The following is a 17,498-nucleotide window of genomic DNA, read 5'->3' as shown; positions in this document are numbered from 1 at the left end:
CCTAGTCTGATCATGATAAAAGTTATTGGACAAATCCTATTTAGAGAACACTATACAAAATACCTGATTAGTACTCCACAGAACTGTCAAGAGAAAAAGCTGTCATCTCCAAGACAAACCTAAAAATGACTCAATGTGGCTGGGTGTGGTGGCACCTGTCTTTAATCCCAGCACTCAGGAGGCAGAGACAGGTGGATTTTGATAAGTTCTAGGCCAGCATGGCTTACATATTGAGTTATGGACCATCCAGGGCCCTGGATAGTGAGGACATAGTGAGAACCTGTCTTAAAAAAGAAAACCAAGTGCAAGGCCCTGGGTTCGGTCCTCAGCTCTGAAAAAAAAAAAAAAGACAAAAAAGAAAACTAAAACAAAAAAAGATGACTTGGTGCTATATAGTATCCTGGATAGAAATTAAAAACAAGCCGGGCGGTGGTGGCGCACGCCTTTAATCCCAGCACTTGGGAGGCAGAGGCAGGTGGATTTCTGAGTTCGAGAGTTCAAGGCTAGCCTGGTCTACAGAGTGAGTTCCAGGACAGCCAGGGCTACACAGAGAAACCTTGTCTTGAAAAACCAAAAAAAAAAAAAAAAAAAAAAAGAAATTAAAAACAAAAGAAAGATATAGGGAAAAATGAAGAAAAGCTGAATGATGTGTAGCCTTTAGTGGGTTATTATACACTATATTCATTTTTTATTTTGAGTGTTCTGTCTGCATATATGCTTGCATACCAGAAGAGGACATCAGATCTCATTACAGTGATTGTGAGCTACCATGTGGTTGCTGGGAATTGAACTCAGGACTCTGGAAGAGAGCAGCCAGTGCTCTTATCCCCTGAACCATCTCTCCAGCCCCTCAGTATTGGTTTATTTGTTGTGAAAATTTACCATATGAATTTAAGACATCAGTAATAACAGGCTCTGGGTTTGAATATGTGAGAGTTCTCTACACTTTTTTCCACATTTTTTTTTCTGTAAACTGTTTTAAAATTACAGTTTTGTTTAAGGGGGTGAAGAGATGACTCAGGTTAAGAGCACTTGTTGCTGTTCTAGAGGGCCCAGGCTAGTTCCCAGAATCCACATGGTGGCTCACAGCCAGCTGTAACTCAGGTTCTAGAAGCTTCTGCTCACCTTTGGCCTCCATGGGCACCAGGCATGCAGGTGGGCCACAGACATACATGCAGGAAAAACATTCATATACATAAAATGAATCTTTCAAAAGTTTGTTGAAGAGAATCCAGATATCTAATGTAAATGACTGATATGGCCCAAAGGAAAAATATTTATAATTGATTTTTCTGGCCTATAAGAATGGGAGCAGGTAGCAATATCATTGGAAAGTATAAGCATAGAGGGAGATATGGTCAGTAGGTGTGTGTGTGTGTGCATGCACACTCGTGTCTGTGTGTGTACACATGTACCTATAAGGCCAGATACACACAGAGGTAGGACAGCTGAATGACTGGGTACAAAATGCTCCCACACTCCTTCCACAAACTCTGGCTTTTATTCAAAGCTAGACAGTGAGAGCGCTCACTGTAGGGGAGCCATTACTTTCAGTTAAGATGATGGCTTCTTACATTTTAGTATCATACAAATTGATTCCTATAAACAGAAAGGTACTAACACCAATCTTTAAGAAAAATAACATGGGCTGGTGAGATGGCTCAGTGGTTAAGAGCACTGACTGCTCTTCCAGAGGTCATGAGTTCAAATCCCAGCAACCACATGGTGGTTCACAACCATCTGCAATGATATCTGATGCCCTCTTGTGGGGTGTCTGAAGACAGCTACACTGTACTTATAATAAATAAATAAAGTTAAAAAAAAAAAGAAAAATAACACAGTAACTGCAGGTTAAGAAAGCAAACTCAACTAAAAGATTGGTGGCTCAAAGCTGTTATTTTAGCACTGAGGCTAGCCTAGAGAGTTTGACACCAGCCTAGGCTACAGTGAGTTAGTTCCAGGCCAGTCTGGGTTGCAGAACAAGACACCCCTCCAGCCCCTCCATGAAATAGAAAACGAAGGGCCTAGTTCCCAGGAGTCTTAGGATAGTAGTTGTTCAGGATGCCCAGAACAGCCAGCTTAGGCTAGGTGGCAGACGGTGGGCCTCCCTGAAACAAGGAAAAACTGACAATGACGTAGTAGCTAGAGCTAGCAGCAGGTACAAAGCAAGTAAAGAGGCAGTGGTGGGTGTGCCTTTAATTCCTGGACTCTAGATGCAGAGACAAGCAGATCTCTGTGTTATGTGTTCAAGGGCACGCTCGTCTACCTACATTACAAGTGCTAGGCCAGCCAGGGCTACATATGGAGATGCTGTCTCAAAACAAAACAATATCAGCCCCCCCACACAAAAAGAAGGGCAGTAGGGAAAGAAAAGTTAAAACATAATGTACTGTCTGGATCAATAGTAAATCATATTACTATACTCATACTATAAAGATTTATTTATTTATTTTATTTATGAGTACACTGTAGCTGTCTTCAGACACACCAGAAGAGGGCATCCAATCTCATTACGGATGGTTGTGAGCCACCATGTGGTTGCTGGGATTTGAACTCAGGACCTTTGGAAGAACTGTCAGTGCTCTTAACCGCTGAGCCATCTCTCCAGCCCTATACTCATACTATAAATAACAAAAATTAACAAAAATTATAACGCAACTATTTAAGATAGGGACATTGAAAATGGGAAGTTTCTGAAGGTGCTAAACCCGTATGTAATAAGAAGTCAATAATGTCTAATATTACTAAGTCAAGAAACTGCTTAAAAAATGGCAGTAGTTGTCTTTAGGACATGGGACTAGAAATAGAGAAGCATGATTTAAGAGTGGTTTCCATTATAGTCCTTTTAGGACTGCCTAGTCCAATGACTCTCCTGAGTGTCTGAGTGCTGGAGACCATGCACGCCAAGACCTTGCACACGGTAAGCGCGTGCCCGACCACTGAGACCCACTCCTCGGCACTGCAGACTGATAAATGGATGTATTACAGAGTTAAAATATGTACGTATTAAAAAGAATATATCACTTTCCTGTATACTTTGATAGTAACAAAACACCACTTATGCTTGCAAGCAAATCTAGTCAGATCTGAAGGCAATCACCCTACACATCTAAGTCTGCAGGATTCAGCAGTATTGAAGTGGGAACACTCTTCTCCACCATTAGTGACAATGACTCACTGAAACCTTGGGAATTCAGTATGTGGCAATTCTCTGAGTGTCTTCCACTAAGCCAAGCCCCATGAAATTATTCAAAACATGCAAATGTAAGATAGGCTGTATTCAGTTTCCTTCAGGCCCTCTGCCAGATTCCCATCCCAGCTGCCTTGCCTAATGCAAATGTTCTGGTATGCAAGTTTGTCACACCCATCAGAAATGCTGTGGGGATGTGAATGGCTCACTCCAGCTGTGGAGCTAAGAACACACTAGCTAGAGTGAGTGGAAGACTTCTGCCCCACACAAGTATGGTAATCCTACTATGTTGAGTTTAGGGACCCCAGCCTCACCAACAAGGTCTGTTCTGGGACAAAGTGGGCTGCTATGCTGGCTCACTGACCAGAACTTATACACTTATATGAGGGTGACACTCTCCACCCATGGAATCCCAGTTACCCAGAAAGCCAATTCTCTCCCAAAGAATACATCTATGCTCTACGTTGAAATCCTAGTGACTAATTTTTGTCTTATTCCTTCCGTGTACCCTCCAGATTCTTTAGTGTACTAGACAGATTCCAGAGCCAATTCACTAAGAGATTCAAGTGGAGAGATGACCTTTATTTGTCAATAACAAACGAGTGAAGCTTGAGGAAGCACATGAGAGCCACATTACGGTGGATGGTGCCCTTACACTCCGCTGTTGGCACGCAGACTCAATGTCTCCTGAGATCTCTTCACTTGGTCCCTTCTGCCTCATGGTTTCAAAGTGCTACCTCTCCAAACTGATGCAGCAACACTCTTTTGTACCTCACTGTCCTGGGCAGGACCCACTCTGAAGCTATTACTTGGATTTTTTTTCCTTAGTGACTTTGATTCCTTTGGCTCGCCAGGACTGGCAGCTTCTTCCACCAGAGGACTCAGGCTTTTCTAATAGGGAAGGTTGCAGCCAATCGGTCCAGGAAGAGCTGGGATTCTCTTCCAGGTTGGTAGCACTTACTAACTGCTCATGGGGGCAGAAAGTGCTACTGCAACAGGGGGTGTCACCTGAGTCTTCAGATACGTCATCTGTGGTGAAAGGGAGGCAGAAAAGGGAGGTCACTCAGCCTTTCTTTTTCCTGTGTACAGGTCCTGAAGCCCCTCATCAGCCACTTCCTTTTAAAGCTATTGTATCTACTCAAAGTTCTCCTCTGGGTGATATGTGTTAGTACCAGGTATGACAGCCCCCAGCCCCATCCAAGTTCTTACAGCAGACCGTCCTTCCAGCCTTACCCGAGCTTGAAGCAGGCAGACACTCATTACACTCCCATTTCTTGCTGTTGGGTTTAAGAGAGGAGCAGTCCCGGTGGGTTCCATGGGATCCACATGTAGCACACAAAATGAGGCGCCACCGTCTACAGAAGAGCCATGGAGAGATGTAGGGACAATCAAGACACCAACTGTTACTCCTGAATGTTAGCTACCATCCAGCCTTAGCCATGAGGAGAAAGGACTTCCTGGAAATTTTATTTTTTATGTGTATGGGTCTTTTGACTACATGTATGTATGTGGATCATATGCATACGATGCCCATGGAGGTCAAAGAATATGTCAGATCCTCTGGGACTAGAGTTGCAGATAGCTGGGAGCTGCTATGTGGGTGGTGGGAATAGAAGCTGGGTACTTTGGAAGGGCAGTGAGCGTTCTTAACCACTGGGTCATCTTTCCAGCCCCAAGGGCATTTAAATCAATATAATTTTGCTCTACATATTGCCTCATGGCTCTGGGATGATAAGTGTTGATTCTAAGAGGCCACAGGTGGGCACATCCCTTGGCAGGATGAATCTGGAGAGTAACTGATCCTGAGTGTCTTTCAAGGAGCCCAAACAGCAGAGCCTGCAGAGGAGACCCACCATTTGTGCATGACTAAGTCAGGGGCTGGTCAAATAGGGGACTTGGCAACTGGGTTCATTCTGAGGGTTGCAGACAGCACAGACATCCTGTTTAATAACAGTGCCAGAGCTCTCTACCCAGGAGCTTCTTCTTACCCTTCACCCTCAAAGCTGTCTCTGCCTTCTTCATACAGACAGATGGGGGCATCACAATGCTGATAGCGCTGATACAACTCTGAGAAAGCCCCTGGCTCGAGTTCCCAGGCAGCATCTCTGCAGTGGGAGAGGAAGTTGTAAGGGACACATACTCTGCTGGTGAGCTTTTGTCTATTAGGAAGAATCTAAGCTAAGCCCAGCAAGAGTTCAAAGGCCGGAGCACTGCCAATAAGGCTGTGAGACTAAAACCGGTGTAATGAGAGTGGAAGACGGGATTCAAACTCCCCATCCATCCCCAGGGAGTTGTTCTGTAAGTGCCTTTTCAGGAGCATGCCTTCTGCCCATTTCCCTCTCCTTTTGACTACTGAAAACCACACTCGCCACCGTTTTCACTTGACTGTACACCAATGCCTTGGCTGCTACCAATCTCTGAACTGTCTTCACACTCACCTCCTGTCTAGAACTCCACACACCCCACCCGCTGGCTCAGCCCCCACTGTGCAGAGTCCCTGCTACCTGTCTGGAATGTGGATCCCCATCCTCAGCATCTCCTGTGGGAACTCATCTCGGTTGTTGCATTGGGGACACTTGAAGAAGTGCTTTGCTGATGTGTGGGCATATTTCTGTAAAAGAATGCATTTGTGAAAACAAGCAGGCCACCTCCCCACGTCTGCCTTGCTGCATGCATGTTCAGGAAAAGCAGTCTGGGTGTACTAGGATGAGGGCTGTCACCAGGTGTCAGGCCTGGGACCAAAAGGCTTTTGAAGAGAGTTCCTGGGAGTGCCTCAGCTGTGCTCTCTGGCCATGGGGCTTGACAGTGCTGACTCAGTGGGGCTCAGGTATCTGGATACATTCCCTTCCCTTTCATCCTAGTAGGGAGGCAGATTTTGAGCATCTTAACTTAATTCTTGGAAACAGCCAGTTGTTCTGGAAACCCTGAAGATTTAGCCTAGTTTAAATCTTATGACGAGTGAGGCCCTAGGCCAAGGATGACCAGAGACTGGGTTGACTATTCCCTCAGAGACCTGGAAGCAGTTCCTCGTACATGCTTGCAGGATGTAGCTCTGAATCTTACACATGCTTGAGCATTCCCAGAATGCTTCCAAGCATAGGGCCAGGACAATCATGGGAAGTCTCCCCCACCCCAGCCCCACCTGGATACACTTTCGGTGGTAGATAGCTTGACTACAACATGGGCTCCGGATGTTCTCAACACTTGTTCGGGATAAGTCTTCGCAACACAAGACGCAGCTTTCCTCCCCCAAACTCCCCTGGTGGATGTTCTGTGTTGGCCGATGTTTTCCACAATACGATCTGTGGTGGGTAAATAGACTTGGTTTCTGGCTTGTCACTAATGCAGATTCCCAGCTGCCAGGCCTAGGAAGGGCAATCAGCTATTTGCTTGGTGCTCAGTGAATCGGCACACTGAAGGGTGAAGAACAGCTACATGACTTTTCATGGCTGCTTACCCACTGAGCTATGGAGGACTGTCTCCACAGCGTGCCGTTATTGAATGCCCTATTTAGTTATGAGCAGCTGTCTAAGAACCCAGCTGTTTGTAATTTAAGGAGGGGACAGGAAGCAAGAAGCAACCCCTGTGAAACTTCCAAGACTAAACACTGTTTCCCATTATCGAGTGGGGGAACAGATTTGTTGGAGAGTCAAAACAGTCTCATGAGAACTGGGTTCTGACTTCAGTGCTGTCTAAACAGCAGGTTGCAAAAGGGTAACCCAACATTTTTCCTTCTTCACTCACTTGTACTCTCCAAAAAACTGTGAAAGGCAACCCATTTCTTGGCCACAAGGCAGATGGAAGTTTTGGACACACTGATCATTCTGGCATCTGATAGCAGCTCCCTTTTTCTTGCACACAAAGCAGATCTGCAAATGAGATTCCAAAGTTTTGTGACCCGAAAAAAACCCCAAACAAACAAACAAACAGAAGTTGTGGTTCTTCTTTCTACAGACGGGAAATTCTGGGGAGCAACAACTATCCCCTTTCCCTCAGTGGTCCAGGGTACCCTAGAGCTGAACTTCACGAAGCACTGAATTTTCTTCTGTTTTCTTTGGGTGCTACTTCCTTTCTTAGGATACATTCTAGAAGAGATGGGACTTAAGGACTAGGTTTGGCTCTCAAGGATGGGGACACACACACACACACACACACACACACACACACACAGGGATTCTGAAACATGCATAGGTCCCGATTTCAAGAAATTCTAACCTTCTTAGAAGCCCGGGCTGCCTCCCTTTTGATGTCTTCAGGCATAAATCCATGGAGACCTCTGTTGGGTTGGCCCTTCTGAGGCAGTTTGCTAGATAGGATCTAAGGGAGCAGTAGAACCAGGCTGTCAACATATATAAATAGTACAGTGGGGTGCTGAAGACCAGGGAAAAGAACTAAGAAATGGAGCTTGGTGGAGCTCATTTGTGTATATAGGGTAACTTATTTAATGACATCTGATATAATGGTATGAATTGGATACTCCAGCACTTTTTTAACTCTTTGGACAACCCAACATGGAGGAACATAACTTGTTAAAGACCACAGAGTCTCAGGATCAGTACCTTTATGCTATTCTCATTTGCTAGGGGCTGCTCCTGCCATTGTGTGAACACTGGGGACATGTTCTCTCTACATTGATTCATTTCATACTTTTTAAAGACACAGAAGCTATTATGGCCTTTATCTTACAGAGGCTACTGAAGTGTAATGTGGTGACATGGCTGGAGTCATTTGGCAAAGAGTTACAAAGGTGGCCTTCACACTTGTGCCTACAGAACCCACACTCATTCCCCCCCCCACACACTCATACCACTCATATTAGTACAGGATTTTTAAGAATATTTTTTCTCAGAGTATTACACAAAGGTAAATGGGATTTTAAAGTCTCCTAATGGGCATTCTTTCATTAATAATTAAAAATTAAGAGTTGCACTTTTAGCCGGGCAGTGGTGGCACACATTTTTAATCCCAGGACTTGGGAGGCAGAGGCAGGCGGATTTCTGAGTTCGAGGCCAGCCCGGTCTACAGAGTGAGTTCCAGGACAGCCAGGACTACACAGAGAAACCCTGTCTCAAAACAAACAAACAAACAAACAAACAAACAAAGAGTTGCACTTTTAAAAGCATACTTCAAAGGGGTGTTTCTTTAAAAGTGTTCAAACATGGTTTTGGAATGAGTAATTAAGAAAAATGAAGCTATCTGATTTTATTAAATTCACTGGGACATTCTGCTCATCTTAATATTTCAAAAGTATTGGGATGTCGGGCTTCTTGTAGTGGTTATAAAATGTATAATGGGAGCTTAGGTTATGTATTTATTTAACTTATTTTTAAAAGATTTTTAAATGTGAAATGCCATGTGGATTCTAGGAACCAAACCCTGGCTAGAGAAACGGAGCCATTTCTCTAGCCCTAATATTTATTTTTAAGACGGTCTTTCTGTGTAGTCAAGGATAGTCTTGAACTTGTGATACTTCTGCCTCAGTCTTCCATCATTAGACTCCTAATGATGCTTAAAACATTTCACAAATATTTCATTACTATTTCAAGGCTTTATCACAATGAGTGTGACTTTTGTCTTATTTATACATTTTAAGTATAGGTCATGTTTTCTATAATGGACATGTGCTATTTTTATAAACAAAAAATCAATAAAGAACAGAAACAATTTAAATGTCCTTTTTAATTTTTTGGTATCTCATTTTTTTGAAACAGAGTCTCATGTAACTATGAGGCCGAGTTAGACTTTGAGTTCACGTCATCCACCTCTACCTCCCGATTGCTGAGTCTGTGAATCTGCCATCACGCCCAGCTCTAGATAGCCTCTCATGGGAGTTTAATATTTTAGAAACATCCATAATATGAAATACCAGTCACCTATTTAAAGAACTAGGTCTGTATGTTCTATATGGTGAGATCCCCACAATATATGAGATAGAAAGAAAACACTACAAAACATCATATATGTTTAACTTTATGTTAAAATGTATATGCTTATTGATGTATCAGAATTAACCAAGTGCTAACACCTGGCAGGACTTACAATAAATAAAAATCACAGATCAATTTTTTCTCATGAGGATAGATATAAAAAGTTAAGTATTGGTAAATTTAATTCGGCCCCCTATTATAAAGCATGACCAAAAAGGGTCTGTACCAAGAATGCAGCTGATACAACAAACCATAGAAAGAGAAAAATCACAACAGTAAATGGGAAACATTTGAAAAACTCAATACATTCATGCTATCCTCAGCAAACCAGGAATAAGAGAAATTCAATTGACAAGACGTATCTAGAAAAAAGGTTTACAGCAAATAAATTTATGATGATGAAAAACTAGATGCTGTTCCCTAATGCTGGGAGAAGGGCACGGACAACTATTTATACTACTTCTATTAAACATTAGGCCCTAGCCAAAGGCAAGAAGAAATAAAAGGCAAAACTTGGGGGCTAGAGATGTAGCTCATTTGGTCAGAGTACTTGGCTAGCGTGTGTGAATGAGGTCCTGGGTTCAACCCTTGACAACCCACTAAAAACTGAGCAGGGGAGCTGGAGAGATGGTTCAGCAGTTAGGAGCAAGCACTTGTTACTCTTGCATAAGACAGAGATCAGTTCCCAGCACTCACATGGTGGCTCATGCCCTTCTCTAAGTCCAGTTCTAGGGGAACCCATTCTTCTGACCTCCTCAGGTATCAGGCAGAACATGTAGACTCATACATATAAAACAATTTTAGAAACAAACAAACAAGCAAATGAGCAAACAAATTGAGCATGGTGGCAAATGTCTGTAATCCCAACACTTGAGAGTTAGAGGCAGAAGAATCAGAAGTTCAAAGTCAGGGCTGGAGAGATAGCTTAGTCAGTTAAGCCCTTCCTTCACAAGCATGAGGCCCTAACTTCAGATCCCCATCTCAGATATAAAATGGTGGTAACAGTAATGTGTACTTGGAATTGTAGCACTAAGGAAGCAGAAACAGAAGGACACCTGGGGCTTGATGGTCAGATATTTTTCTGCCAGATAGGTGAACCCCAGGACCTTGTCTGAAAAAACAAGGAGGAAAGAAATAGAGACACTTGATGTCAACATCACTTCCACATGTACACAACCAAACAAATATTCACACTCACATGAATCTGTACACAAGTACTCGGCCTGTGCCCATACACACACAGGAAAAGAGGAAATTTATGGTCACCCTCAAGCTACAGAATGAGTTTAAGTCAGCCTGGGCTACATGAATCTAACTTTAAAAAAAAAAAAGGGACAAAATTTGACACTTATCTACATAGTGAAGCAGAGAATCCCAAGTAAATCAATAAATACAATTGTTGAATTGGTAAGTTTAACAAAATTGTAGAATACAAAGTCAATATGCAAAACAATTATATTTCTATAATCCAACATCAAAATATTTAGAAAAACATTTAACAAAAGATGCATACTACTGTACTTTCATTAGGACCACAGAATATGATGAATAAAAAATTGAAAGGAACTGATACCAACAATCCTGAAAAAGACTGTAAATTTTACCATATTTAATTTTAAAACATTATAAAACCACAAGAATTAAGACAGTGGAGTGCTAGTATATGGGTAGATACATATAGTTAATAGTATAAATAATTTTCCATATCTACAAATATATATATATGGCAAATTAAACTTGATAAAAGCATTTAGATAATTCAATAGTATTTAAGTACTACTTAGGACACACAAAATTTCTTATCTAAAAGAAAAACTGATAGATACAACATCAAAATTTAAAAAATCTTAAGACATCATTAGAAATATATTTATATAAAAAGGATTTTTATGCAGAACATATAAACGATTTTTACAATCCAGCACGACAAAAGAATCTACTTTCTTTTCTTCTTTTCTTCCTCTTGTTCCTTCTTCTTTTGAGACAAGGTTTCTCTGTGTAGCCCTGGCTGTCCTGGAACTCACTATAAGACACAGAGATCTGTCTGCCTCTGACTCCCAAGCGCTGGGACTAACGGCAGTCACCACAATGTCCAGATCAGAATCTGGTTTTAAGGAAAGAAAATATTCATACAAACTCGATAAAAAATATGTGAAATATTTAAAAATAGAAAATTAAACACATGAAAAGCTCAACATCTTTACTCCTCAAGTGAAAATTAAGAGCACAATATGATGTTAGTAGCATCCAGAAGGCAGGCTGAAATGAAAAAGATGGACAATACCAAGATTTGGTAAAAAAAAATTATTGTCAGCTGGAACTCTCATACATTGCTAATGGGTGTGTGAACTGGTACATTTTTGGAAAGGGGACTTGGCAGCTTCACATACATGTCTACTTACATGGAACCAGCAATCCTACTCTTGGGCATCTGCCCAACAGAAGGAAGAATGTATGTAACAAAGAGTTGCATGTAAATGTTCTTAGCAGGTTTATTCACAAAAGCCCACCAAACTGAAACAAATCAAATGTCTACCAACTGCTGAAAAGATAACTAACATATTCAAACAACTTAGGGGGAGTGATCATTCAGCACCGTATGTGACATGAGCCAGGCTTAATGGAATCTCTGGGTCCACAGTAGGAAAGAGATTAGAGAAGGCAGGAGAAAGGAGCTGACACGTGTAATTAGGACCCATGGTCAGTCAGGTCAGGCTCCAGCAGGCAAACTAGGGAAAGGGAGACAGGCCAAGCAGGAAGGGAGACGTCCTTAAAGGGTGGCAGTAAAGAGTTTCTAGGAGTAGATCGAGGAGGAGTTGCGAGAGACTTAGAGCAAGGGGCTGTAAACAGCAATTTCACTCGAGGGAGGATTCCAATAGCACAGGGATGAAATACATGGAAGGAAGGGGTAAGTGCCACAGGACAGCGTCATATCTAAGGGCATCCCCAAGGGGTCAGTGGACAGGTGTTCCTTGCACACACTGATGGGGAGCACAGGATGGTGCAGGGAGGTTTGCCTGGCATACTGGTATGACTTTTGTAGCAGGCTCCAGACAGGGCAGGAAGCTCTACAAAGACACTCAGCTGAGGGAGGCCTGAGTAGAGTAGGTAGAGGAGAGAAATGGCTGGAGATGTGGACTCCAAAGTTTGTAGTCAAATATGGTGGGTGGCAGGTGCTAGACGCTGCAAATGATCTACACCCAGTTTGGTTACAAGGGGCAGAGCCTCTCTAGGGTGGGGCCCAATGTCCCCTCCCATGTTTCTGCAGCAGATAAGTGTTCAGTGAACCCACTGAATGAATGAGAGTGCTCCATGGGTGCAAAGGAATGCTTATTGAAAATATGAAACTGCTGTGTGACCGTCTCCTGTGATAGACAGAGAACACAGTCAGTTACAAGGGCCTATCTTTTGGTGAGAGGAGGGAGAGTTAGCTGGATTAGCCTGGGAACTAGCATGGGGCTTTGATCTGTTAGAGGCTTGTTTAATAGGGAACTAGATGCCCTTTCTGGAGGTAGGTTGCTGGGAGAGGGGTGCAGATAAGAAAAAAAGGGCTTTTCTTGACAGTTAGAAACCCACCTTACCAGGTTTACAAGTTTTCTGAGGAATACTGATCTTAAGTAGCAATCCTTCTGTTTACCTGGTCAGAGTCCAGCCTGAGCTAGGCCTAACAGAGAGAATATAAACTGTGTGGTTTAAGTGGTTAAGAGCACTGGCTGCTCTGGGCAGGACCAGGTTTGACTCTTAGTTTACCCACATGTCAGCTCACAGACGCCTGTAACTTTATTTCTAGGGGATGTCCTCTTCTGGCCTCTGAGAGCATTGCATACACATGGTACAAAGACAGATATACAGGCAAAGTTCATAAAATAAAAATAAATCTTAAGATCGGTTCATTTTATAGTTTTCAGATTATCTTATTAAAAAAGCATAAGGATAATCCAAACTAGTGTCCGTCTCAGGGAGGAAGGGAAAGAGAGACTGTGATTGTGGGAAGAGGTTTTTATTATTCACACTTTATACTGTCAGGATTTTAGAACATACCATTTATTATTTTAAAAATGGATTTTAAAATATTAAAAACTATATGGAAACAAACATTGCTATAAATTTGAGGCTAGATGCAAAAGTAGTTTGCAAAACCTGTAACACATTCAAAGCAAAGAGGGCCTTATACTTACAAGACAGAAATAATGGACAGAAAGATTGTCTTTTTGAAGAAATTCTCCTAGTTTTTCAGGATCACCAGGTTCATGAAGGCATAGAAGGCAAACTGAAAGAGTGAACATTAAGAATAAAGGAGTGACTTAAGTTGAGCATTAAGAATAGAAAAGTAGAGGGCTGGAGAGATGGCTCAGTGGTTAAGAGCATTGGCAGCTGATCCAAAGGTCCCCCTTTCAATTCCCAGCACCCACAGGGTAGCTTACAACTGTAATTTCAGTTCCAGGGAATCCAACACCCTCACAAAAACATATATACTGGCAAAACACAAAAAAACAACCTAAGAATATCAAGGAGTCTAGAGGCTCTTTTACTTACAAAGGGGATTTTAGCTAGATAAAATTTCCATAAATAAAAAAAATATCCTGTTAGAAGTGCATTCACGGGGCTGGAGAGATGGCTCAGCAGTTAAGAGCACTGAGTCCTCTTCCAGTTGTCCTGAGTTCAATTCCCAGAAACCACATGGTGGCTCACACCCATCTGAAATGCGCTCTGATGCCCTCTTCTGGTGTGTCTGAAGACTTCGACAGTGTACTCATATACATAAGATAAATAAATCTTAAAAAAAAAAAAAGCGCATTCACTCCATGTAGCCTATCAAACACCATAGCTTAACAACACAGCACACTGCAAATAGCTGTTTCCTGTTGTGTTTGACAAGGAGCTGTGCTTTGCTACCACTACCCAGAACTGCAGGAGAATATTGGACTACATAACATTAACTTGGGAAAAAATCAAAGCCCAAAATCTGAAGTATGGGTTTCTATTGAATACATGCTACTTCTGTATTACCTTAATGTAAAAACAAAACAAAAATTATAACATTATAATCAGGAAGCATCTTTATTGGGGAGAGAGTAATTTTGGCAAGAATAAAGGTTAACTCTTAGTGGGTATCAGGCCTTGATATAATTTTGGTCACACTGACAGAGTAGGCTGTGACTAACTACTTCATATTGTTTTGTTCTCAACTGGCTTTAACTAAATTATTTCTTGAAGTTCAGATACGAAACTTTAAAACTTCAGACCAACTTCTTTAGGATCTTAGGGAATCTGGGAAGAAGTAGGGTTGGCAATGAAAAAGCACGTGTCTTGCCCCAGGGGAATGGCTTGCTTGGCTAATGGCTGGGAGCAGCAACTCAGTGTCTCCTCATCTCTCCTTACCAGGACCTGAAGGCAGCTTCCTCTGGGTTACCTTCTTAGTCCTGGTAGTTTTTCTATAGAAGAGAAAGAAAAGTAAAAGCGTTGAGGACTGATAAGCCTTCTGAATTTCCCTTAGAATGCCACCCATAGTCTGACTAATAACCAAATCCTGTGATGGCTTTTCATAGTTCATGTAAAATGTACTAAATTATTTGAGGTGGGTCTATCTCAGTGCCTATACTGCCTGGGTTAAAAGACTCAGGAGTAATTCTACTTATATTTTCTTCTGGCAGCTTCCCAAGTACACTAAAATGACCCTGAAGCAGACTGTTTTCCATCGATAGGCACTATTGTTGGTACTTTATAATGAATTAGTTCAACAAATCTACAGAACATTCTAAAAATGGAGTACTATTTCTTTTTTGTTTGGTTTTTGAGACAGGATTTCTCTGTGTAACCACCCTGGATGTCCTAGAACTCACTCTATAGACCAGGCTGGCTATATAGACCAGACAGAGTCCTGGCTGCCTCTGGGATTAACCCCGCTCAGAGGAGTAATATCTGATACATATTTTTGACATGAGTAAACTGAGGCACAGGTGATCTGTCTCAGGTCATGCAGTTATTGAGCAGCACAGGTACAACAGAGATTTAATAGTAAAGTTCAACAGCTGGCACTTAGCCACTGGGGACAGCACTGGGAAGACAGGAAGGCTTCTTGGGGTCGGAGGAGGTTCTGGTGTATGCTTTGACAGGCTCTAACCCTAGGCCAAGAATATGCCAAAGGGAGCAGAAAATGCAGCGTGTATCAGTGGATTTTCCCCAATTCCTTCAGGTCACCTACTTTACCTTAATCTTGGATGTTCCTTTTTTTCTTTTATAGTCTTCATTCGTTTCTGTCTGTCTTTCCTATCTACAATTCTTCTGTGCTATTATGAAGACAATACAGGCTTTTCCAGCTACAAACATAAATGAGACAGGTTAGCAATTTAATTTTACATTTGGTTATCAAGTTCTACCAGATCAAACCAATAGTGCACTTCTCAACTCATTTGATAAAAGGGTTATAGCCAATATTAATGCTAGTAATGGTCAATAGTGGTTAAATTGTGCTAAGTACCGTTTAGGAATGTCACACTAGGCACAGTAATAACCCTTATTTTCAAGTTGAGGAGACTGAGTTACAGAAAGAAGGACATCATGGCCAAGGTCAGAATCAGTGATCCTAGGTGAGACTGATGGTAACAGAGACTGACATCAACTATTACCCTATAATTTTATCTCATCACTGTATAAGATGTTGCAACCACTGACTGACCCAGTCAAATGGTTGTTTCTACTGAGTGTATGGGACAACACTCAAGAAAAAGGCATCTTTCATGTCCAAGTGTGGTTGCCTGGTCTACCCGGTTAAATAAGGTAGCTCCTTCCTAGGAAAAGGAATCTGAGAGATTTTGCTGCTTAAAAGCCATGACCCCATCTAGCAGGGGGAAAAGTAACAATAAAGACCATCTCTTAGCTCCTTCTACCCCCCCCCCCCCCAAGTTTCTCTGTGTAGCCCTAGCTGTCCTGGAACTCACTTTGTAGACCCACCTGTCTCTGCCTCCCAAGTGCTGGGATTAAAGGTGTGTACTATCCCTTAGTTCTTATCCCTTTTACCAGGTTCAGATGGCTATATTGAGGTTTGGGCTGCCCCATCCTTGTCTAGGTGTAAACTGAGTAAAATCCCATTCCTGCCGCCAATGTAAACAGATTACAAAGTTACTCAGTTTTCACTGGCCAAAGTCTCCAAAAGTGAACTGAGACAAAATTAAATAAATGAAGTCACCCTATGAAGGGCTATGTCCAGTAAGAGGAGGGAGAACAGCATTTCTTAAGAGAGCTCAGTCAATTAGATCCCTCCAGAGAAAGGTACTTCAATACCCAGAGCCTCAAATCAAGGTTGGGGATTATGCATCTCTTCATGAATGTCAAACTATTCTTCTAAATGCTAACTGCTTAAAAGCCATCAAAACTTCAGACTAGCTTTTCCCAACACAGGAGATGCAGTTGCAGAGCTGACATCGGCTTATTTTCTTATTAAACGTGGATGGGCTGAGTGAGGTGCTGGGTTCCATCTTTCCATGTGCCCAGGGGGATCTGCTTTAACTTTACTTTCTAGTTGTTGGTGCTAAACCCGACCGTGTTAGAATAGAAATAAACCTTGAGGTTTCAGTTCTTTGCATCGCTGGACCACGACGTTACTTGAGTAAGAGTCTGTGCACACTGGTAGTTATAAGATGGAACAATCTTCAAAACAGTTGAGGACGGTCGTGGCAAATGCAAGCTGCTCAGCCCGCGACTTCCTAACCCGGCGGATGCTCGCTCGAAACGCTTACCAAGTTGTATCACTGGATAGAAGTGTTGGGTAAATTAAAAATATATTAACGTGTTCGGTCCCGCCGCCGCAAGAATAAACGATTTATTTGGAAAATACGTGTCAGTGTGGCCACAACCGTGCCCCGAAGGTAACAGCCAGAAGAGGGCTCAAGGAGCATTCCGCGCATGCCAGACCAGGCTCAGGTCTCGCCTGCCGGACGGCTGTTGCGAGGCCAGGCTGGAGGTTGCTTCCGCTGCTCGCTCTCACGGAAGCTACGGGCCACCGCTCCTAGCCCAGGCTGCCCACCCAGCTGTCGCCGAGGGCGCCGCTGTCCCGGAGTTTTATTCGTTGACACAAGACGTGGTAGCTACTTCACGGGCGGCCGCCCCGCGCGGTGACTGCGCCGTCGAAGGAAGCGAGCGCACTAACGGGGGATGAGTCACGCGGACTGAGGCCCGCGGGAACCTCAGCGTTGCGGACAGTTGTCAAAAGGAGGACCGCTAACGGCCGCGCGCTAACGGCCGCGCGCCCAGCACACCCTCCGCGCGTGCGCATCCTTGCCTCGGCGCGCGCGCGCGCCCGCCCCCGCCGTTCTGTAGGCGGAAGGCCAGCTCCGGGTTAGGCTCGTCGTGTAATGATGACGTGGTACAGCCGGCGCGGG

At 43.0% G+C, this 17,498-nt stretch overlaps 1 protein-coding gene across 4 annotated transcripts; it reads right to left on the bottom strand.

Moving 5' to 3' along the window:
- Positions 1-3,739: 3,739 nt before the first annotated feature.
- On the bottom strand, positions 3,740-17,329 carry Phf7 (PHD finger protein 7). 4 transcript variants are annotated; one of them, XM_028787503.1, is made up of 11 exons: positions 16,681-17,099; positions 15,328-15,437; positions 14,500-14,552; positions 13,296-13,387; positions 7,406-7,507; positions 6,935-7,059; positions 6,333-6,492; positions 5,695-5,801; positions 5,179-5,295; positions 4,424-4,545; positions 3,740-4,219 (listed from the first exon to the last, which is right to left on the bottom strand). In XM_028787503.1, exons 2-11 carry the CDS (start codon positions 15,366-15,368, stop codon positions 3,996-3,998), a joined length of 1,143 nt encoding a protein of 380 aa, XP_028643336.1. In that variant the 5' UTR covers positions 15,369-15,437; positions 16,681-17,099; the 3' UTR covers positions 3,740-3,995. The 4 variants fall into 4 exon arrangements, with proteins under 4 accessions (XP_028643336.1, XP_028643335.1, XP_028643337.1 ...); XM_028787502.1 differs by having other exon boundaries at positions 3,756-4,219; positions 4,400-4,545; positions 16,681-17,329; XM_028787504.1 differs by lacking the exon at positions 5,179-5,295 and having other exon boundaries at positions 3,756-4,219; positions 4,400-4,545; positions 16,681-17,329.
- Between the last annotated feature and the right edge of the window lie 169 nt (positions 17,330-17,498).

This window comes from Grammomys surdaster, unplaced genomic scaffold (genome assembly GCF_004785775.1).
Source record: "Grammomys surdaster isolate TR1022 unplaced genomic scaffold, NIH_TR_1.0 125669, whole genome shotgun sequence".
NCBI classification, from domain to species: Eukaryota; Metazoa; Chordata; class Mammalia; order Rodentia; family Muridae; genus Grammomys; species Grammomys surdaster.
This window is presented reverse-complemented; position numbering and strand designations above follow the sequence as displayed.